The sequence below is a fragment of the Danio rerio genome, chromosome 23, assembly GCF_049306965.1.
Source record: "Danio rerio strain Tuebingen ecotype United States chromosome 23, GRCz12tu, whole genome shotgun sequence".
Classification (NCBI taxonomy): domain Eukaryota; kingdom Metazoa; phylum Chordata; class Actinopteri; order Cypriniformes; family Danionidae; genus Danio; species Danio rerio.
Window position 1 is genome coordinate 15,447,903 of NC_133198.1, and position 24,439 is coordinate 15,472,341.

Consider the following 24,439-nt stretch of genomic DNA (forward strand, 5'->3'; position numbering starts at 1 on the left):
AATATAAATAGATCACTTTCTCCGTATTGCTTCTTCTTTTTGGAAGAATCCCCCCTTCAGCCCCATCTCCTCCTATTTCTCCCCTTCTAATGGGGGAGTGATCGAGACCGACCCGATCTCTGATCATCTGATATGCTTCTAGACCGGGCGGGAGCCCTGGACTCAAATATCTCCGAGCTCAGGGTTCTCTCCCGGGACAGCATGCCAAACCTGCTATAAATGCCAAGCATATTTGAGTGGGAACTCTTGAAATGTTACAAGACGAATATTGTTTGTACTAGGGCTGCACGATACATCGTTTCAGCATCGAAATCGCAATGTGAGCATCCGCGATAGACACATCGCAGGAGGTGCGATGCAAAAAAAAAAAAAAAGTATAAAGGCTATATATATATATAATATGGGTGGAGCCGAACCCGAATACGGTATTCGGATAAGTAGCGTGTTTATATGAATACTTATTTAGAACAAATACTTAGAAAATAGCAAGAAAAACATTATATCAAAAAGCTGTGTTTCCTCATGAGACTGCAGTGCATGCCCGCGTGAGTGAGACATTCAGGAGTCGGGGGGTGGGGTGGGGCTGGGGTAAAAGGTTATTGACTCAGGCTGCTCCTCCACACAGCAACAGAGAAGGCATGGCAGAGCGAAAAATACTGCATTACTGTTTTTGTTAAATAATTTTTTTTTCATCATACTAAAATAACATGTGACAGAAGTTCACTCAAAAGTTCTTTCTGTCATTAATTACTAACACATCCGTAATTCCTTCTACTTTCAGAACATACATTTTGATATTTTACCATATGAAAATGCAATGCAGTTATGAAAATTGTGAAATTAAAGCAATAGTGAAGACATCTGGTCCCCGCGTCAGGTCAGGGTGCACCTGTAACCTTTAAAATGCAGACACGGAGGTGCACTAAAATCACATGGGAAAGAACTGGGCATTCAATTCATGTTTTAGTGAAATAATTCTTTAAATACAGCTCTCCTGATCTCTAAAGGGGAAAAAAACGCAAAATAATTTGAGCAGAGACGCAACTGCCTCTCATTTTCACATTCGTTTTTCAGTTAGGGATTAGGTCTATTAAAGTAACCTAATAAAAATGTTTTGTTGGACACTAGTCGACACAATAATCAATATTATAATTTATTATATACATTATTATTAAAACTAAACTATACAATTGATAAAACAAAACCCTTTTTAATGTTTGCTTTCATTTTGACACCGCTAAGTTGTATTAAGAAACATCACATTATGCAGAAGCAGTCTCAAGTAAAAAAATACCTTTTGAGTTTAAAGATGATTAGCCTGCCAAGTCAAGTTTATAGTGACATAAATGAAATGGGTAGCATGAGTAAAGGGGATTTGCCCAGCACACAACCTCTCAGAAAACAACACAAAACTGTTTATAAATATTGTAGTTAAATATTAAATAACTTTAACTGTTTGAAACTGTATAATAATAACAATTAGACGTAAAATTTTTAAGAACTTAACAAATAGCCTAAATGGCACTTTACTAATCAGTGTAATAATAATATAAATATTAATAATTATAAGTAAAAAAAAAATATTAACCTAGTAACAATATAAGTCAGATGTTTAAAAAAACAGCATATGTTCTCTCCACCTTTTGTATTCATATTTTAAATTATTTGCCAGAAAAACATGTTGACTTTGTCCGGTTTAAGTGAAGAATGGGGTTATAATGTTTCCAACAATACACTGTTAGTCGGTGTGCTTGTAGCGAAAATGCACAGACAGGCTACTTTTTCACAACCATGCGAGCGGGTTTCTTGCTTCTGTTCCGCCGCCCGCATTTCTCGCAAAGCAGGTTACTCTACGCTGCGGAGCGGTGTGTTCTTAACTAGTTACCAAATATATTGCTCCATTTATCGTCAATGTCTTCCATTTATCACTTTCTCTTTTTTATCTGGCCATTTTTGCAAATGCCTCTGCCATGCCTGGCTGAGCTGGGCTTTTGCGTTTAGAAGACAGGAGTTGATTAAAGCCTACGCTTTTTTTTTCCCTCGCCGTCAATCGCCACTGACTTGCATGGTTCGGGATCTGTATATTGATGGATTTGCTCTTCAGTGTTTGGACTCTCAGCAGTGAATATTAAAACAAACTTTTAACACTTAAAACCCCCCTACAAATAGCTTAATCCAAATTAATTTGTTCACCTTTCTCGGTCGGAATGAATCCAAAATGTTCCCAGATGTAAGATTTCATTTTCTAACAAGATTCATGGTTGAACTTGAACTTGCTGAATCGCGCCTACTGTTATATTCTAACAGATATGTAATACTTGGCAACATAACAGTAATTTGTGTTTTAAAGTGCGTGACGTCACGTACTACCGCCGGTAGCAATGGACAATCGCGGTGGCAACTGACCACGGTGGTGACCGTCACAACCCTAGTCTTAAGTATATATATTAAAAAAACATTGCAATATATATCGCAGGGAAAAAAAATATCGCAATGTTAAGTTTTTCCAATATCGTGCAGCCCCAGCATAGACTGAGCAAATCAAGGCAAAGGCAGATTGTGCTTGATGTTTGTATTCAGCATTGAACTCCACTGTGTTTTAAATGTGATTGTTTATGTTTTTATTGCAATAAGTTACCATTAAACATTTATACTGCATTAGTACGATTCAAAGTGATCTTTTTATTTTTAAATATTATTTTAAAAAATAGGAATTTACCCATGACAAATTTAATTTAAAATAGTTTGGTATATTTATCTTCTCCCCTGGCTTTAAAACTTTTTTTTTTCTTTTTTGGCCCTTCATACAAAACATTTGGACACCCCTGTCATAAACACTTTTTGCATGTCTGAGCAGCTGAAAATATTGATTCCATAATATTCAGTCTCCAGCTCAAAAATGGAGATAAACAAGTCGAGCACAGATGAAGAGGTCAGATCAAATAAATACTGTTAATGATTTTTGTAAATGACAGTATTTAACTGTAAAATTAACAGTATTTTACTCTAGGATAGTTATATGTTACTGTATTTTAAAGTTGCATTGTAAAAATAACGAAATATTTACTGTAAAAGTATTTAATGTAAAAGAATGAATCACATTTACTCACGTTACTATACTTACATCGTTTTTTGTGAATTTGTACTTTTTAAAGTAGTGTTTAAAATCTTTAATTTTACTTTTACATAAGTATGATTTGCCCTAAGTATTGTACTCCACTACATTTTAAATCATATCAATTACAGCGTAAAAAATAAATGTGTAAAATAATGCAACAAAAAATAAATAAATCGGGCCCAGAAACCATGTCACTGCAGCAGCAGAGTGAGAAATAATCTGAGGGTAAAAAAGTTAATCTACTGTTGCTGGAGTTGGATCTATCTCCCGATTTTATAAAGTTTATCAGCAAAATGCCTGTCAACCCCAGCAAGGACTTGATCATTACTATGGGGAAATAAAGCAGCGCGCACATGATGTGATCCAGAAGGCGATGGATGTGGGCAGAGACTATATCTTTAAATAGTGCACTTTTAAAAGGAGCTGCTGTTTGTTGTAGAGTTCGAAACCACTGTGGACATTCTGATGTGCAATCACCAGTCAATCCCTCAATGCCCCTCATTTCTGAGTCTCAGGAATGTCTAGAATGTCCTAGGTTTTCAAGATGTCTTTATAAGTCTTAATTTTACTATTGTGAAGAAATGATGCCAAGTTCACAAATACACTTCGTTGAACATGTACACAATAACATTACCTGCAGTATAACTGCGGGTTAGCTATAAGTAATTAGCAACTAATAAAGTTATTGTAAGTAATAGTTTTTCTGATTTTGATTGTAAAGTATGAAGTGCCTCAAGGATCAGTTTTAGGCCCTTTGCTGTTTACAATATACATGTTACTCCTGGGAGACATTATTAGAATAGACACGGGACACGGGATCAGCTGTCACTGCTAAATGATACTCAATTTTATATATTTCAACAAAACTTGATGAGATGTGTGAACTGTCTAAGCTTAGTATATTGAAGATGTTAAAGACTGGATGACCAAAAATGTTCTTCTCCTAAATTCAGACAAAACAGAAGTATTACTTATTGGGCCTACATCCTCTACACAACAGGTCTCACAACTCGACCTGCAGTTAGAGGGATACAAAGTTAGTATTAGCTCTACTATTAAAGATTTGGGTGTTATATTAGACAGCAACCTAACTTTTAAAAATCATATCTCCCTTGTCATAAAAACAGCCGTCTTTCATCTGAGAAATATTGCTAAGTTACGAACTATGCTATTCATCTCAGATGTAGAAAAGCTAGTTCATGCGTATATGACTTTTAGGATGGATAACTGTGATTTTCTGTTTGCTGGTTGCCCAGCATTCTCTATTAATAAACTTCAGTTCCAGAGTTCTTACCAGGTCTAGAAAATATGATCATATCACCCCACTTTCATCCTCCTTACACTGGCTGCCTGTTCTGTATTGATTTTAAAATATTGCTTCTCATCTATAAAGCTTTAAATCATCTAGCTCCTATTTATCTAACCAACCTCTCGCTACAGTCCAACCCACCCTTCAAGATCTCAAAACTCAGGGCTTCTGGTAGTACCTGGAATAGGAAAGTCAAGTAAAGGAGGTCGAGCCTTCTCATTTATGGTTCATAAGCTCAGGAATAGCCTTATTGATAATGCAGACATCCCAAGTTGGGAAAAGTCATTTCCGAGGCTCAGACACACTCTCGCAGTTCAAAACTGGATTAAAGATCTATCTTTTTAGTAAAGCACACACACAATGCACCGTAAAAAGATTTGATACCTGAGTGTGCTCCACGAAGGTGAGCCGGCCTGAAAACCACCTACCTGTAGGACACACTCCTACTGTCTTAATGCACCAGACATTTTGTTAGGAATACTCATATGCTTTACATGTTTGTTTCTATGTTTGTTTATAAAACTGTTTTCATTTATAACACTTCAGTTTACAATCTTGTTTAAATAAACTATGAACAGCAGCTACGCTAATTCTTTTCTTTATTCTCTATTTCCACCTGGGGATACTCACCTCGATGCCCCAGAAATTATGCAGCACCATTGATGCGATCCAAGAACTGTGAAGAAATGATGCCAAGGTCTCTATAATCCTGGACCAGGCCGCATCCTCAGCTGATGCTGTGGTGGTCACGGAGGAGTGGAATGTATGACACTGATTACAGAAAGACCACAGTGACAGACAAGTCCCCACATTAATCCTGTGGGCCAGCCTAACCACCCACTGGTGCCTTACTCACACGTGTGGCTTCTTCACGATAAACGTCCAGCGTTCTCCAGTCTCCGGCACCTAGACTGCAGCTCCACACAGGAAGTTCGGCCAGAGGAGAAATGATCGTGCCCTACGAAGCCTGGTTTTCCTAGAGCTTTTTTTCCTTCACTTTGTCAATTGGTAAAGTTTGTTTCTTGTCACTGGCTTGTTTGGTTTGAAATTTGTGGTGATGTGCATTGATGGATTTGCTGTACAGTGTTTGAAATTTCATCAGTAAAATTTAAACCACTTTGAATAGAACTAAACTAAACTTTAACTCTGAAAACTTTACTTTACTAGAACTTATATGTCAAGCGGCTTTGACACAATCGACATGGTAAAAGCACTATATAAATAAACATGAATTGAATTGAATAATGCAACAACGTGCACCTTTTGTGTAACTGTTTGGAAACAATAATTATGAAAAGCGCTATTTAAATAATCTTGAAGAGAACTGAATTAGTAGGCTACTTAAAGGTACATTTGATGTCCAGATAGGAAACAGCAGGTGTTTGTACTTTTTCCCTATGATCAGGGAAAATACATAACCCTAAAGAAAACCCTATATTGGATTTGCGTGTCAAGGCAAATACTAAGACTAAAGAAATATGGTGACTGGCAAACTTCTAATAAATGTTTCAGTAACACTTTATAATAACTACCCACTATGAACCATTTATTAAGCATTAGCAAATAGTGAATTCATTATCCGTTGAGCATTAAATCTACATTAATAAACTTTATTGAGCAGTTAACTGCAGCTACAAATGTTGTATTCTTGACTTATAACCACATTTATAATGTGCTAATGTGCTTAATAATTGTACTTTCATACTTGGTTAATGATTTATTTCTCATTACTAAATTAGGCATTGCATTATTTACAAACCAGTTATTTAAGCATAGTTGGTGATTTTTTTTTAAAGATCATTCAGAATGAGTTAGTAAATCAGGGTTCCCGTGGGTCCTTAAAGTCTTAAAATGCCTTAAATTAAAATCCGGGAAATTAAGGTCTTAAATTGTCTTAAATTTTACCGTAAAGTGGCTGTAGGTATTACATTTTCAGCCGGTCTGCTTAAGGACGATAGGGAAGCACAGTGGTCCACCGTAAAACATCTAATAGTTGATTAAGTCAGTATGTGAAACAGGAGAGAAATGACAGTCTCCGTGATTTAATAGCTTATTACGGTAAATCGAGTACAGACGCTGATGCCGGTCTGCGCCTGCGTGCTGTCATTACGCGGTTGTTGATGTGAGGTTCAAAATGCAAAGATGGGAGAATGTAAATTTAACGACGTGGCAAAGAGGCAATGTGTAAATTCTGCAAAAAGACCTTTTCGTTAAGGGCCATCGGGCTCAAAGTCATCGAGTATCACATGAAAGGAGGAAAGCAGCAGCTGGACGTTGTAGCAGCTAACTTAGTCATAGCGGGTCCAGGTTAATCCCTGCATTGTTTGCAGCTCGACCTAACAATGTTACTAGTTCAGACTAGAGCTGAAGATCTTTGTTGGGTTCGGACTTCTATCATTTTAGACGGGGTCGTGCCGGGCTTGGGCTTGCGCAGTAAATGAACAGTCATGAGATGCAATTCGATTAGCGCGAGGAAGTAATCAAATTGTTTGTTACAACATTGAAATCCATCCCTGCAAAGGTGAATCAAATGATGACAGAGATGTCAAAAAGAGCGAATTATGTCAGCGGTTAGGCCAGCCGCCTGTTTTATTCGAACAGTCATTCTAGCCACTGGTATATAAAGATATTTTGGCGGTCGCTCATACACTGCGTATTACGGTAGAGCACTAAGGAGCAGTGTGCAGCGAGCTGACAGGACATGACGAGGACACTCGCTGCATTGAAAGCGCTGTCATGGAAAATGAAATGAATGTTCTTGACAGGTGGAAGATGAGCAAACAATCCTACCCAAAACATGCTAAATTAGCCGGATCAGTAGTGTATTCCGGCCAGTAGCAGCAGCAGAGAAAAGTTGTTCAGTGCTGCTCAGTGAGCGCAGGACTGCGCTAAAGCCATTTACAGTGGATTCAATAATGTTTCCCCACAAAACGCATAACCTAATCTTGATGAGTAAAGAATTTGAAATTATAACTAAATATTAATAAAATCATAATGTATGAAGAGTATACAGGCTAATGCTGGCATTATTCTTTTATTCAGCTTCACCATCGCCTTATTGTAAAGAGAAGTGGCAAAAGAAATCCCACTAACCCTTTATCTTAATTTCGTTATTGCCAAATATCCGTCATCATTTATCATTTATTTCAATTCAGTTGCTAAGAAAGACTTTTTTTTATTGGTGTGTTGGCCAATTTAAACGTTAAGTGTATGTATCCAGGCCTATTTAGAGTGTTGAGATGTTAAGATGTTACAGGGGGCTTATTTTATTTTTTTTGTTCCAACTTGGCCTGTAGCCTATGTTATGAATAAGTAATGTTAACGCATATAAACAACTCATTCATGAAAAAAGACAAAAGAGCTGTGCATGTGCACATTTGGATAATGTCGGGCTATACGGGTTCGGGCTTTTAAAAAGCTGTCATTAAAAATGTACCTGTCGGGTTCGGGCTCTATCGGGCCTACCTTTCATAGCCTGATTACAGCTCTAGTTCAGACGCGCCCTCACAGTCAGCTGTAACAGTTTCATTTCACCACAAGACACCCAAAAGGCAGGTACTGCGGGTTATCCATACTGTGACGAGGCACAATTTATTTTAATCTAACGAAAACATTCAAATGAGTAGACTATTCCAAATAAATTATTCAGCAATGTTTAAACTTTACAGTAATTATATTTTTAAGATTGCAAAGATTATAGTTCATTTAATACTGAGCCTTTAATTGTCATTTATAAGAGGTTTAAAAATTATAATTAGTCCTCACTTTATATTAGGTCACAAAACTGCATGAAGCCAATGAAGCATTTAAAAACATGCATAGTCACCATTACTATATGCCTGAATAATAAGAGGTATAAATGTTGATTTCAATAGTTTATTAATCATTTACTAACTCATTCTGAATGATCTTAAAAAACCTCCAACTACTCTTAAATACAAATGGTTTTTAAATAATGCAATACTTCGTTTAGTAATGAGAAATGAATCATTAACAAATTATGAAAGTACAATTGTGAAGCACATTATAAATGTGGTTATAAGTTGAGAATACACCATTTGTAGCTGCAGTTATAAACTGCAGACGAACGTCTTTTATTGTAGATTTCATGTTTAACAGATAATAAATTCACTAGTTGGTAATGCTTAATAAATGATTCATAATGTTCAGTTATCATAAAGTGTTACCAATGTTTCTTCTCCTTGAGCTCCACAACAGTCATTGACCCAGTAATGAAGAGGTTTTCTTCAGCTCCAGCGACTTTGGGATCCTTCTGAGGTCTCTCTGGGAGACCTGAGCTCCTTTATGCTGTAAATCCCAGAGGGAGTTGGCATCACCAGATTAAACCGAAGTCCCTTCAAAGTGTGGTACAGTGGTATGTCTGTTTATGCCAGATGCTGCTGCAATTCCAACCCATAATATCTCTGTATCTTGGCTTTAATAAAACATATTAAACCCTGTTTCTAACCTACTGTATGTATTTGTTTGCTTATCTTGATTTTTCCTCTTTTTAAAAATTTTATATTTAATATTTGTCTATAACAGGGGCAACTCGGTGGCACAGTAGTGCTGTCGCCTCACAGCAAGAAGGTTGCTGGTTTGAGCCTTGGCTAGGTCAGTTGGCATTTCTGTGTGGAGTTTGCATGTTCTCCCTGCGTTAGCGTGGGTTTTCTCCGGGTGCTCCGGTTTCCCCCACAGTCAATAGACATGTGATACAGGTAAATGGACCCTTCGCTAAGCCCCGCCCTCCTTAGTTACTGTTGCTACGGCTGTCAAGCTTTCGTGCCTGGCACGGCTTTTTCAATGTGTGCTCCAGGGATATAATGTCATTTTTGGTGAACAGGTGAGATATTCGAGAAAGCCAGACAAAAAAAGACTGCAGTATGCATTACAGGAGTATATTCACGACATAAAAGGCAACCGATTAGAGAATAAATCAATCAAAATTGAAGCTAGCTTAGCCTAGCCGCCTCATACGCTAAGCGTACAACAGCTTAGCTCATGCTTAGCAGGAGAGGTGAAATTTAAAAATAATCTAATAATAACTAATTAAACCATGATTTCTCTATTTTTTGCCAAAAAACCTGATAGATTAAATATAGCGTTACTAACCGACGAGGAATGAGGCATGACAGTGCTTTTACATATAGTTCATTCATAGAAAGAACAGCCAGAAAGGGGAAACTGATGGATTTGTGCCGAATATTGACCCATAACAATGTACAGTAAGTAATCTATTACTGTCAGTGTGTTTGTGTGCTCTTTATGAATTAATGAATAACAGCTGCGGGTAAAGTATATTGATCGCGACTGCTCAGTTTGTGATCATATCTCGGTTTTGTTCTGTTGATTTGTAATTTAAAATATTCATAACTTGAAACAGATGAAAATATGAAGTTCAGTAAAGTTAGCAACAGATTTGCAGATTCGTATTTTCCGGATCAATAACTCATGTCATTATGACCTATTCGCTATTAGTATGACTACGTTACTAACGTTATAGCGAAGGCTTAAACAGAGCATTACAGATAATATCGAGGGAAAAAAAGAATAAGACAGCTGTGAAACATAACCTGCTTTATGTTTTTTTAGGAAACACTGTTTAGATAGGTTCAGGGTAACTTAAGAGGTGTGTGAGTTATTGCCGTCGGTCTATCACTGAATGTGTCAGGAATATCAAAACAAAACCAACTTGGCTCCACTCCTTTAGCGCCCCTCACACAGCTTGATCCACGCTGGCATTTCTCCTCTTGGGTTTTTACTTTTTGAAAAGGGAAAAAATTCCAACATCATGTCCAAACTTTAAGGATACAGAGTATCAGATTTGCACAATCCATATGCACTCGCTTGAAAGCTTGACAGAGCCCCTGCACGTAGCTACAGTTGCTAAGCCACGATTGGTGGATGGCAGCTTTTGGGCGTGGCTTAGCGAAGGGTCAATTGGGTGGGCAAAATTTTCTGTAGTGTTACGTATGAGTGTGATTGAGTGTGTATGAATGTTTCCCAGAGATGGGTTGCAGCTGCATCCGCTGCATATAAACATATGCTGGATAAGTTGGCAGTTCATTTCACTGTGGTGACCCTGGATTAACAAAGGGACTAAGCCGAAAATACATTTTTTTGTAATGTAAAAATTTGGATGTTTAGACGGTTTTAGACTGTTATCGTTATCGTAAGTTATTTTGTTAGATAAGCTCCAGATCTGGCTTTAGTACTGATAATCTAATGTATATGCACAAGTATAATATTGTAACTTTAGCAGAATTTGCCTTCCCCAGAGACACGCTTCTGTTGTTCTTTCTTTCCACTATTTTTTTGTCACGGACACAAAACAGTCCAGTAAGTAACTTTACATAATATTCTTTCTAAGAACAGAAGAAAAGAACTTTCAGAATACACCACTAGCAGCGTATGCTATTTAAGTTTGCACAGCACATCGATTCACCTGTTGCTAGGCCGCCATCTTGTACGCAGCTTCTCTTCAGTGCTCATCATGACATCATTCTCGTTTAGTGATGTCACGTTCTAAGCACTTGATCTGCATGTTTCCTCTCAGTTTAGTCAGTTCTCAAGGTGTCGGTTTGTACTCGAGCAAGAAGCCACGCCAATCTCACGAAGCCAATGTCACGGTCTGCATTGTGAAGCTTATTCACTCTGGCCCATCTGTGCTGTAGTTCCTCACGGTTTGCATAAGTAAACGCAACATCGCAAGTATAATATGTGTTTGTTGCTCGAAATTTGCCACCGAGCAACATTCCTATGTAACATCAACACGGACTGGCGCCTGGTCAGCTTGTGCACTCCCTGGGACAAGGCAGCCCGTGCCCCCTAGGCAGGGAGCAACACAGGCTCTGAGGAGCCTCAGGTAAACACGGATGAATCAAACATTACAATGTTTTGTATTTCTGTGATGTATATTGTGATGTGAAAACAATTTCACCAGATGATTTAACACATTTATTTGGATTGCTTGGGAGATTTTGTAGTGGAGTAAATCTTGAATAATATATTAAATAACAAAATAATTATTAACAGGTTTTAATATTATATTAAAGATAAAAAAATTTATGTATATATATATATATATATATATATATATATATATATATATATATATATATATATATACACACATATATTGTATATTATTTAAAACATCCAACCACAAGTCATTTTTTGTAACTTTAATGAAGATTAAACTCTGAAATGTTGAAATGTTCTTAAAGTCACAGGCCTTAAAGGGAGAATTTACTCAAAGATTAATAGTACTAACTCTTAACTTATACATCACTTGTTTCAATAGTATAGGAGTTATTAAATTATATTATTTTTGTGTTCATTAAAAAAAACAAAAAACTAAAATGTTTAAAACAAGTGAAGGGTGTAATTAAAATGGTGAGTAAATTTTGGGTAAACTGTCTCTTTAAAAATGCATGCAGATGATAAACTTTTACTCCATTATAATTAAACTCTATATTAAACTAATCATTCACTAAACATTGCATATCCTACCATGTGACTATTGCGGATGCACACATTGCGATATTGATGCCGAAACAATATATTGCACAGCCCTAACTTGAATATAGGTTGGTTACTTATTATCTTTCCTTTCTGTATTTTGCACTGTCATTTTATTTGCATTGTCGTTGTATTTGCACTATGTATTTTGTACTGTCTGGAGCCAGCATCTAAGCTTTTCACTCATCATACGTGCTGCTGCTGATGTGACAATAAAAGTGATTTGATTTGGAAAAGCCATGAAATTTTAGTAGTAAAAATGTGTATGAATCCTGTAAGTAGTTGTTACAAACAAACCTTATTTTCTCTCCAGAGTAAAAATATCTTGATAAAATATGTTTTTGAAAAATGTGGATTTCATGCCGAACATTGAAGTTCATTCAACAGCAGACCTTTATTGAATTAACATTGACTCAACAGTATATCTGAATCAGGTTTGACCAATAATGTTTTCTTTAATAATAGAAACAGATGATAAACTGTTAACAGGCAGAATCACCGAAGACACAAAACCATTTGAGTACATCTTGATCCTGGCTGTTTGAAGAATAGCTCATGAAAAAGCCCTTCACCACAACTCTGTAAAATCTGTGTGAAATTATTGCGCATGAAATCTGATGAACTGTATTTTTTTGTTGTATAGTTTCATAACTTGTGTACAACATTATGACGGAGCGCAGGCTAACGTAATACCCTTTTCGTTTTATGTCAGGAATTTCTGAGACTTGCATTTGGCTAAACTTAAAAACGATTCAATACATACAGAATTCACTACTCACCATAACTTTGATGAAGGATAATCGCCTGAATATGATGTTTCGGAGGAGCTCTGCCATTGCTGTGCTGGAATATAAACCTGATCACAACAAACGACTCTCATGCGCATGCGTACACGCGCTTTTGCTGCAAGGTTTGTTCGCCAAACACAAACACTATTTTCACTGCTCTTTGATAAATTGCCAAAGCACAGTTTTATGTTTGGTTAATGAATATTTTTTTATTTTTACTTCAGACCAACAGCTAAAATTAATAATGTGGATTTTGTTTTTCGTTTGGGGCTTATTATTATGAATTCATTTGTTGAGTCAATATTTAATTGTCAGTGTCCACAATTATTTTATTTACAGTGTAATTTTGTTTTATATAATCTAATATTGAAATAATTAATGCAAAAAATATGATGAGATAAAAAAAGACGTATTTGAAATGTGGTTAAATAAAGTTTGATTGCAACAAAATTTGATAAAAATTGATTATGAAAATAAATAAATAAATAAAAGACAAAATTTATGTATGTTTTCGTTTTTATTATTGTTTTGGGATCTAGACCTGGTTATGATAAAAATGATAATAATAATTATTAGGATATCTGCTTACCCTAACTGATTTTAATCAAATTTAACTGAAAGTGTTAACGTTTCTGTATTACACATTTTGTTTAGTTCAAACTATATTTACTTATTTATAATGTAAAAATGACACAATGTGTAATAGAGAAGCAATAGAGAAGAACTCCTCTACTGCTCTGATTGACTTTCTGCTGATCAAGTGTTGTTTACATTTAAATGACTCCAATATTCTGTCACCACGGCAACCTGAGTTTACACTGAAATCAACACATCTCTCTGAATCTGATCACTTGAGCTCTTTCAACTCTTCACTTTGACAAGTTTCATCAGATTGTCTGATTTGGAAAGTTGATATTCATGGAGCAGCGGCGCCTCAGACGAATCAGGAGTCTTCCAGCACACCTGAAGGACTTCCTGCTGGAGGGTGTCCCGTCTGTTCAGGATCCTGCAGCTGTGATCAGGTTGGATCATACTTACAGCTGTATCTCTTCCCCAGGTCTGGAGGAACATCACCTGAAGAACGCAGCTGTCCTTCCCCAAATCCGTCCAGCATCCTCAGTGCCTTCAGTGGACGTGGGACAGCAGGAGGAGCCACTCTCGATCCATGGCTACAGCGTTCAGGCCTACCAGGACATCTACCGCTCTGTGGTCGAGCCCATGATCAAGAGTCGTCCCTACAGCCTTCAGCTGGGCCTGGAGATCAAGCAGCGGCTGTGGGAGGCACTCAGGTGTCCTGTGATGGAGGAGACGATGGAGGCTGATGGACGAATCCTCATTACAGAACGCAGATGTGGATCCAGACCAAACAGCATGGCTCCTCGAGTCCATGTGGACATCAGTGGAGAGCCACAGCCTGAGAAGCCCAGCAGAAAGAGGGCCAGACGCTGAGTCTTCACAGTGTCCCAAACCACACTGCAGGCCTGCGTATGTATATAGTGTACATAGTTGTAGAGCAAGTTCACAGTAAGTTTCCTTTTGCATGTTTTGTTTCATCAACTGGTTGTTTTTATTGATTCTTTGTGTTGTTGACTTGAAGTTCTTGGTTTGCTCGGTGGTCTTCAGGATGTTTCAGGTGGTTTTCTGCACGGTTGTCGAGGTTTTCTGAGCGGTTGTTCTCGTGTTGCTGGTCGGTCGCTGGACTCTTCTGAGAGTTTCGATGCGTTTAGTGGTTTGCGGTGTCTGTTAGGTTAGGGTAGGTTAGGTTAGGGTCCCTCACGTGGTTTACAGCTTGACGTGCTGTGAGGGCTTGTGTGCATCAGTGATGCTGAGAGCTTCGCCACTGGTACTTCACAGATACCGGTAGGGTCACCCATAGTGGACTGGTCTCAGCAGAGATGCCCGACTAAGACAAACCAGCTGATTCTGGACAGCAGATTTACATCAGAATCACCTGAAGATGTGGAAGTCGCAGGATTCGTGGAAGCAACCATTCTAAATAAATGAATTAATTAATACATTTGTTATTTAATACATATAAAAGAGGCTGCAATTCTTTTTCCTATATTATGTTGATTTTTGAAGTTATAATTAATAAATAAAAGTAACAATTCTGGAATTATTATTACCCTTTTAACCTGATTTTTAAAACAATCCACCACTAATTGCACTATTAAAACTATAATGAAACTATAATAAAATAAGCCATAATAATAATCATAATCATAATGATAAAAAACATACAATAAATAAAACAGTTGTTTAAATAATTTATTCAATTTTTTGATAGAATAATATTTTCAATTATGTTATAAATATAAATTCTAATTATTTATACGCTGTAAAAAATGAATCAATATAATATTTATTTAAATAAATTTAAATATAATTTACTCCCCAAACTACATTTTCTAGAGACTGGTCACATCTAAATTCAATTGTGGCAACAGCCTGTCAACATTGGCTCAATGAGAAATAATGTGTTGAACCAAAACCATCAAGTCTGCCAAATCATGTTATTGGCCCAATTGAATGTTTTAGATTGTGTGCAACAAGCTTTTTTGGTTTCACCTAATGTATATTGGTTAATTGTATATTGGTAAACAATGCTAAAACAACTTTACTCAATTGTTTATTCCTCGTTGTCCCAAAAGAAGATGAATAATAGAATAACAAAATCATAATACACTAAACACTGCCACATTTATTTATTTATTTTTATTAAAGAGACACTATTGTAAAAGTACTTTAGAATAACAAATACATTACACATTTCAACAAAGTATACCGTATAAATTCTAGCATTTTATTTCTCCTAATATTGACCTCATTCTTTAAGGCGGAAGTGCCCTCGTTTTTCCGATTTGTTTTCGAACATCTGATTCAGTGCCCTATGGGAGAAATGACTAGGAATATTAAACAGCGGAAAACAGACAAACTACTTGCTCTACAAACTAGTGTGTTTATGACTCTAAAGACAAAGCAGAATAATATATTAAGAAAATATCAGTTTGCAACATCAAGCATCAAAACAAACAGTTTTTAACGTCTAAAAATCAAAGGAAGTGAATGAGAGCGGAAATCTCCAGCCAAAAAGATTCAAATGGCTGCGCCTGCTTGTCCGTGAGGAATAAGGTCAATACATAGAGCTCAAGTGTACTTAATATATATCCCAAATATCTGCAAAAATGTAAAAAAAAAAAAAAAAAAAGCATAAAATGTGAATATTTTTGTGAGGTTACTTTAACCATTGTTTAGTGTTGTCACCTGAATCCTTTCATTCTACAAAAGATTATCTGAACTTATAAAATCACATTTTTATTGGTTAAACCCATTCATTAACATTAAACATCGAATATATTTGCATATAAACAATGAACGGTTCATTCCGCTGTGGCTCCCCCTGATAAACAGGGGACTAAGCTGAAGGATAATTAATAAATGAATATTAAAATCGTCAACAATGGGTTACTTTACCCAGTTGACACAGATGATTCCAGAACAGAAAAAAAACTCACAAAAGTTTCAAGAAAAGTAAAAAAAAATCTTCAAGAGGAACTTCAAGCACATAAAGCTGCATCTGTTTTCAAATATTTACCATGTAAACCTATTTAGTCATTGTATTCCAGGTTGAGTAGATACTATAATCCAAAAGCACAAACGATGCATTGATAAAGCCTCCTATTGTCGAGCACCATCTCCTCTTCCAGGACAGCAGACATTCAACACAGTTGACAGGGCTCTTAAGCTTCATCATGCTCCTGATGCTAACTGTTTCAAGGATTCCCATCTTCATTGTAGCTGTGTGGTTTTCCAATGGCCCTGTATGTTAGAAATATAAAATGGCAATGTCAATATTAAGCCTATATCATACATATTAACATGTCACCATAATACTGTGTCATTTTCAAAAACACTATTCCTGTTGGATTACAAAATTTAATTTTACAATGACAGAATGTGGATGTTCACATATTTATTATCATAGTAACGCTATAGTAATTAATACTTTCCATACTGTGAGAATGCTATGTGGTAAATTGCACATTTATATGTAAAATGTCACTTTGGCCAGGCACCTGTTTGTTTCCAGCAATGGTTCTAAATATCATTTACAGTGAGTAAATAACAGCAGAAGACAAAAAACAGGTTTTCTTTCACACAAAACTGAAAAATCTGCCGTAATTTACTCTTCCTTCATTTATTCCAAACCTGTTTTTCTTTCTATCTTCTGTAAAGAAAATATTTTAAAGAAACCTGGAAACCTGTAACCATTGACTTCCATAGTATTTGTTTTTCCTATGGAAATAAATGGTTACAGGTTTCAGCTTTTTTCTAAATATGGCATTTAGTGTGGTCAACAGAAAGAAACTTACAAAAGTTTAAAACCACATGTGCCTGAGTAAATATTACAATTTGATTTGGGGGTGAACTGTCCCTTTAAGAACAACTCCAAATCAATGTTTAATATTTTCAAGTTGAAATCAATAAGGCAGGCTTGTGTTTTACATAATAATAATAAGGCTACAGTAGAACTGACAACCGCAAGAGCAAGAGCAATGTCTGTAATTAACGTTAACGTGTTGTGTACAGTGGCGCAAAAAGGGGGTATATATATATATATATAAGGGCGCCACACATGACACATATATACACACACACACACACACATATACACACACACACACACATATATATATATATATATATATATATATATATATATATATATATACTTTTTTAATGTTTATTTATTTGCTGTAGTCTATTCACACAATCCATGTTCATGTTTTATTGACGTTTAATAAAAGGAATCATGCAACATTTTTACACCATTTAAAAATGAATTCATGGTTTTGAGTAAGTAACGTATATAGACACTTATTAAAATAAATGGTTACATTTGCCACAGCTATATCACCCTGCAGCCCAAGACCGGTTACTCACTGAAGCTAAGCAGGGCTGAGCCTGGTCAGTACCTGGATGGGAGACCACTAGGGAACACTAGGTTGCTGTTGGAAGTGGTGTTAGTGAGGCCAGCAGGGGGCGCTCAACCCGTGGTCTGTGTGAGTCCTATTGCCCCAGTAAACGTGAAGGGGACACTATACTGTCAGTGGGCGCCGTCTTTCGTATGTGACGTTAAACCGAGGTCCTGACTCTCTGCGGTCATTAAAAATCCCATGGCACTTCTCGTGAAAGAGCAGGGGTGTAACCCCGGTGTCCTGGCCAAAGTCCCTCTATCGGCCCTTACGATCATGGCCTCCCAATCATCCCCTTCCACCGAATTGGCTCGATCACTGTCTCTCCACTCCACCTATAGCTGGTGTGTGGTGAGCGCACTGGCGCCGTTGTCCTGTGGCTGCCGTCGCATCATCCAAGTGGATGCTGCACACTGGTGGTAGTGTGGAGAGACCCCCCTCATGATTGTGAAGCGCTTTGGGTGTATGGCCATACACAATAAATGCGCTATATAAATACACATTACATTACATTACATTACATAAAAAATAAAATATTAATCATCATAAAAAGAGCAATTTCACAGTCTGTAATATATTTCTGAATAACATGCATTTTACACTAATATGATACAAAATAATAATGCTCATGACAGTCTATTTTGCTGTTTCTGTAAACTTTGCATTTTACAATACTAAGACATGTTATGAATAAGAAATAAGGTCATGTTTGTGTTTTAACAAACTTCAATAAATGCAAAGTAGTTTGAACTACAAAATACTTGTAAATACAGTCAAAAAATATTTAAAAGAGTTTTATTAGCACTACAAGTTACACTTGATATAAACTCACTGGCCACTTTATTTGGTACACCTTTCTAGTACCAGGCTGGACCCCCTTTTGCCTTCAGAACTGCTTTAATCCTTCGTGGCAGAGATTTAACAAGGTACTGGAAATATTCCTCAGAGATTTTGGTCCATATTGAGATGATAGCATCACGCAGTTGCTGCGGATTTGTCAGCTGCACATCAATGATGTGAATCACCCGTTCCACCACATCCCAAAGGTGCTCTATTGGATTGAGCTCTGGTGACTGTGGAGGCCATTTGAGTACAGTGAACGTGTCATTTTCAATAAACCAGTCTGAGATGATTCAAGCTTTATGACATGGCGTGTTGTCCTGCTGGAAGTAGCCATCAGAAGATGGGCACCATGTGCTCAAGAAGGGATAGGCATGGTCAGCAACAATACTCAGGTAGGCTGTGGAGTTGACATGATGTCTCCTGACTTACTCACTGATTCGTGAAACGCACACACAGTTAACATCAAATATTACGTATACATATCAATTAAGCATTTTAAAAGGAACAGTTTATGCAAAAATGAAGATTTTATATTTATATATATATATATATATATATATATATATATATATATATATATATATATATATATAATGGGGGGGCGGGGGTTAAATAATGTTCAAATCAGAAGAATAAGCTATTTTAACCAGTGAAATGGAGCGTTTCTGGTATTGCCATGCTAATAGCATCACACACCATCGATTCCTGGTTTTATTTATATAAAACAGGAAAGCACCAAAACATTTTCAATTTGAGATTCTAAAATCATGGTTATTCAAGCTAATAATGAGATTAAAGCTATTCTGAAGATAAAAAAACATTAGTAGTATGTTGTTTAGAAAAAACATCTCTGCAAAAACAGAATACTCTAAATGACAAAAAGCCAAATACTACACGCTAGGCTGTACAAAAATGTAAAAAAACGAAATTGAGCAATAATAAAGTGTCAAGCAAAAAAAGCAGTTCAAAGTTTTTTTTAATATTAGGCTAGTTATCAATTTTCTGATTTACTTTAAATAAACGAGTGGCTGCAAAAATCGTAAATCATCTATTATTTTTGTTATTATTATTATTATTATTATTATCATTGTTTTTGCCTTAGTCATTTTATTAAACTGGGGTTGCCACAGCGGAATGAACCGCCAACTTATCCAGCACATGTTTTACACAGCAGATGCCCTTCCAGCTGCAACCTATCACTGGGAGTATTATTATTATTGTTATGTCTTATTGTTAATATTGTCTTGTCTTATTTTTTATTCATTCTAAATTTACAAGATAAAATTTTCTCAACATTTTATATTTCTTAATACAAAATAAAAAATTAAAACAATTTCATATATAAATGTATAAAACCTTAATTTAACACTTACAATAACATGCACATAAAAATTGATACAGCCAACAAGTTAATCCAGCAAAAAAAACTGGATTAAAAAAGTATTTTAACATCATAATTATAATACAAAATTATTGTTAATTTTTATTAAAGTTATTTTTGAAAAAAAGAATCACCTATTTCAACAAGCTTTGGGCCTGTTCCTAGTTATAAAACCAAATACTGGGGGCAGTGCAAGTATCCATGGCAACGCCCCATCAGCGGCTCGTGTTCGACTCTTTTCGGTTCTCGTTCGGCTAAGCTCGTTGTTGTTAAACAAGTTCTTCTCGTCAAAACAACTGTTTAATAGTCATGGCTTTCTTCGGAATCACATATCTGGGTTACCAGAACCCGTTTGGGGATAGGATGCTTCATTCTACCCAAAACAAACCAGATGCGCGAGGTATGGCGACTTATCTCCGGCTGTAATACAGGCGCTGTAGAAAACCCTATTAGCACATATGTTTCCAGACATTAGTGAAGTGTACTAAGTTTGTTTTCCCTTTCAGACCCATCAGACCTGCATCTCGTCAGCCAGAACAGATATAAGGATCATCTGATCACCAGACACGCTCAGAGGTGTAAGTTAAATAACGCTAAACTCTCACATAACAACGGCACATAGCCTAAGTTCCTATACGTTAGCTCTTAACCTACTGTATAATAATTTACTATCCTACATAGAGGCCAATAGATGGATACGTGTAAATATTCGTTTGATACTTCTAGTATTTATTTATGGCTGGGTCAGTTGACATTTCTGTGTGGAGTTTGCATGCTCACCCCGTGTTCGCGTGGGTTTCCTCTGGGTGTTCCCCCACAATTCCAAAAACATGTGGTACTGCAAGTTAGGTGAATTGTATGCTAAATTGTCCGTTGTGTATGTGTGTGAAAAAGCGTGTATTAATTTTTCCCAGTGATGGGTTGCAGCTAAAAGGGCATCCGCTGCTTAAAACATGCTGGTTAAGTTGGCAGTTCATCCCGCTGTGGCAACCCTGGATTAATAAACAGAATAAGCCGAAAAGAAAATGATTGAATGAGTATCTTGTAAATATTCTATTGTTACTAACACATTAGTAAAAACGTACAAGTCTATATAAAAACGTTTTAGTAACAATTTGGAATATGTAAGTAGTACCTGCATGAAGAAAAATCCCACTAGAGTAATCTATAATTAACACTATAGTGTTTTAACCATATTATAGGAAAGTCCTTGAATTTATCTTTTGTTTTAATTCTAAAGACCAATTACCATGTTTGTAAACATTGAGGATGCGCATGCAGGGAGGAGGCAGAAAAAAACGGGAGTGCTTGCATTTACAGCAAGGGAATAACATCCGATGCGGTACAGAGTTTGTTGTCTTAGAAATAAGATATATTGATTACATATTATATATATATACTATTTACATAATGCTTTCAGCGTATTATAACAGCTTGTCACCTAGTGATAAGCACAGCGATTTGACAAAATTAACGTTAAAGTGAGCGGGGTTCTTCTGATAGGTCCATTTGCGATAGCACCCTTCTAATGAATATTGCATAAGACGAAATGACCAATCATCCAGCCCCAAATATACAATCGCAATGAAGCTCCAAGTGATTTTACAAGAGAGAAGTTAAAGTCCTACAAGTTTTTGGATGCCAACAATGTTGTTCTGTGTGGTCATGTGCAAGAAATAATGGTCCATGATTACCAGATTCAACGCTATGTTGTGCTAAAAACTGAGATTCTGACTAGCCAAAGACAAGGAATGAAGACAGAGCTGTACAAGGCCTGGGTAATTAATCATCAACAAGCAAAAGGATTGCATTCTGACAGCAAACTGCACCTGTACAGCAGGGTATGTGAACCTACACATAGAGGTAAAGTTGGTTTTATATATGCACGTTTGGACTGTCTCCTTAATAGTATAATTTTATAAAAGTATTATTTGCAAATCATATTAGCAGCCAATGACTATCAAAGTACAACATTGTTTACAGTCAAATAAACAGTGTTTATGTTGTTTAAAGTCAAACTGAATATTCAAAGTGCCGTGGTAAACAATAAAGGGAGTGTGTCACAAGTCACTGAATGATTGTGTAAATATAAAACCAAGTTTTCCTTAATAACTTACATTTTCACGTTTAATTCTTAGCGTTCAGTGTCCGCAGTTTAATAAACCATATGTAACTGTTTTTGCTGAAATTATTTCTGCAATCAAAAACGAGTAATGTGCATGATGTAAAATAACAGCATAGCGTGAACTTACCTGATATAACATGAGAACTGCAGAGTCCAGCATTTCTAATTGGGTTGTCACTTCATTCAGCTCCCTTTTAGCCAAAGACATCTGCAGTTGGCAGTAAAGCAGTGTGGTGTATGCTAAAAGTTTATTTTTCTATTTCTCGAATTTGGCATCCTACTGCACAACCCCACAATTTTACTATTGCCACCAGTCTTTTTGCAACCGTTGACCCATGTGACGTCATGTGTGATGTATTTTGGTAATTGGTCTAGCTGCAGTGGTAATACAACAACTATAGTAATATAAACAAAGTATCCAATGTTTCATAGGTTTTCTACAACTATACTACAGTGCAATTTAGTCTACTGGAGTAAAAACTAAAGTATAGTATTTATTACAGTTTAGCGCTTTATCATAGTTATTTCATACTGCAGAATGACATAGCATTCCTTAACAAAGTGTCAATAGTTTATTACAGTATAATACACTTTGTGAAGTTTATTTATAAAATAATTTCGAGAGGATCATGTGCTTATGATTGCATGCTGCTCACCCTGCATTATTCAATTTATGATTCACCAATCAGATGATTTCTAAGCCACTATTAATACCATAAGTTCCATATATCAGCCATCTTCATTTTAAAGAATTGCCCCTTCCACCCCTACTCCTCCTCCAGATGGGTGGCACGGTGGCCTAGTGGTTAGCACTGTTGCCTCACAGCAAGTACGTCACTGTTCTTACACGTTCTCCCCATGTTTATGTGGGTTTCCCCCAGTTTCTTCCCACCATCCAAAAATGTACAACTTAAGTTAATTGACTAATCCAAATCGGCACCATAGACATGCTCTTAGTAAATAGTTATCTTTTAAAAGCAATCACTATCTGTTTATTAGCCACTACAGCAGGGGAGTTCTCGAGATCTACCTGAGCTTAAACTCCCCTCTGGCCTTGCAAATGGGAGAGAGCCCTGGGCTCGAGGATATCATGAGCTTAGGGCTCTCTCCCAGGACAGCATGCCAAACAAGCTTTATAATCAACCATCAGCTAAGTGTGAACTCTTGAAACTATAGTATGTTACTGTTGTATTTTATCATGTGAACAAGTGGCTTTAGGTATCTAAATGGAAAGGCTGTTGTTTTATAGAGTATAAATGACATTGTTCATTTAATTATGTTTGAGTTTGAGAAATGTTCTGTCATTAAGTGACATATACTGTATTAGCACACTGTAGGCTACATCATGTTCAGAATATAGTTGTGAATATGCAATTTTAACGTCCGCGTAAATCAAAATTGACAATGTTTATTTTACTAGCTCACATTGTTATTCTTAAGGCAAATAATTAATTCCTGCAAGTTAACTGACTGAAAAAATTGAGTTTGTTTGGGTAATCTTTAATCAAAGTCTGACCATTTGCTTACGCATTTGCAGTGGCGGTCCTTCTGTTGTTGCCAACCTGAGAATTACGATAGCAACTGCATATTAACACTATCTTCTACCATTAGTTTGCTATGAGGGAATGATGCAGTAAAGGAAAGCCCTGCCCCCTTCTCAATATTCAGTTGGAAGTACATCAACATATTGAAATGAAAATCTCAGCAAGTTTAAGAGTGACTGTAATTAATTTACTATAGATCTTCATTCATAGGCAGTGTTCTTCATGGTTATTGTGTGACTAGTGAAATCTTAAGTTTGTTTTTCAGCTCCAAAAGACCTGTATCGTGTACCTGTGACAGAAAACCAGCGGTACGGTTGGTGGATTCCCACTGGTGGCATGAAGAACCAGGAGCCATGGACTCAAACTCGCCACTTCCCACGCAAAAACAGCGAAATGACCAAGTATGAAGAATCTTAAGCTGTGTGTGTGTGTGTGTGTGTGTCTGTGTTAAACTTATATAGAGCTGCACAGAAGAAATACTCTAATGTGTGTCAACTGATAATTAAGGTCTAATGCTTACTTATTTTAACCCATTTCTCAGGTTTGTGAATGAGATGTCAGTGACCAACCCAGACTTCAGTTTGTTTTGAAGACCAATACATGATCAAAAATGTGCAATCACAGTCCCATAATACATCTGTACTGCAGTTCATCACTTTGCCTTGCAGAACAGGAGGTGCAGTGGACACACTGCTGACATTAATGCAAGGGTAACATGTACCTGTACACACTCATGGGCCACACTGCATGTGCTAATTGTTATTCTTTGCACATACCTATAATATGGCAGTCAAGATTAGTTTTAGTAAATAAATTGAAACCAATTTTGACATT

General features: G+C 36.4%; 1 protein-coding gene and 1 long non-coding RNA gene across 3 annotated transcripts in view; one reads left to right on the top strand and one right to left on the bottom strand.

Annotated features, from left to right (window-relative positions):
- The window catches only part of LOC108181454 (uncharacterized), a 34,312-nt gene extending 21,488 nt beyond the window's left edge, over positions 1–12,824 (bottom strand). Inside the window, exon 1 of the long non-coding RNA XR_012398867.1 lies at positions 12,728–12,824. This is a non-coding gene — a long non-coding RNA (uncharacterized lncRNA). The remainder of the gene's footprint in view (positions 1–12,727) is intronic.
- Positions 12,825–13,008: 184 nt separating this feature from the next.
- Positions 13,009–24,425, top strand: spmip11 (sperm microtubule inner protein 11). Of its 2 annotated transcripts, none has more exons than XR_012398865.1 (4): positions 13,009–14,221; positions 20,443–20,514; positions 23,871–24,006; positions 24,147–24,425. XR_012398865.1 is itself a non-coding variant. In XM_068216879.1 (4 exons), the coding sequence occupies exons 1-4, from the start codon at positions 20,246–20,248 to the stop codon at positions 24,193–24,195; spliced, it is 348 nt and encodes a 115-aa protein (XP_068072980.1). In that variant the 5' UTR covers positions 20,140–20,245; the 3' UTR covers positions 24,196–24,425. The 2 variants fall into 2 exon arrangements, 1 of the variants encoding a protein (XP_068072980.1); XM_068216879.1 differs by lacking the exon at positions 13,009–14,221 and adding an exon at positions 20,140–20,336.
- Positions 24,426–24,439: the final 14 nt, after the last annotated feature.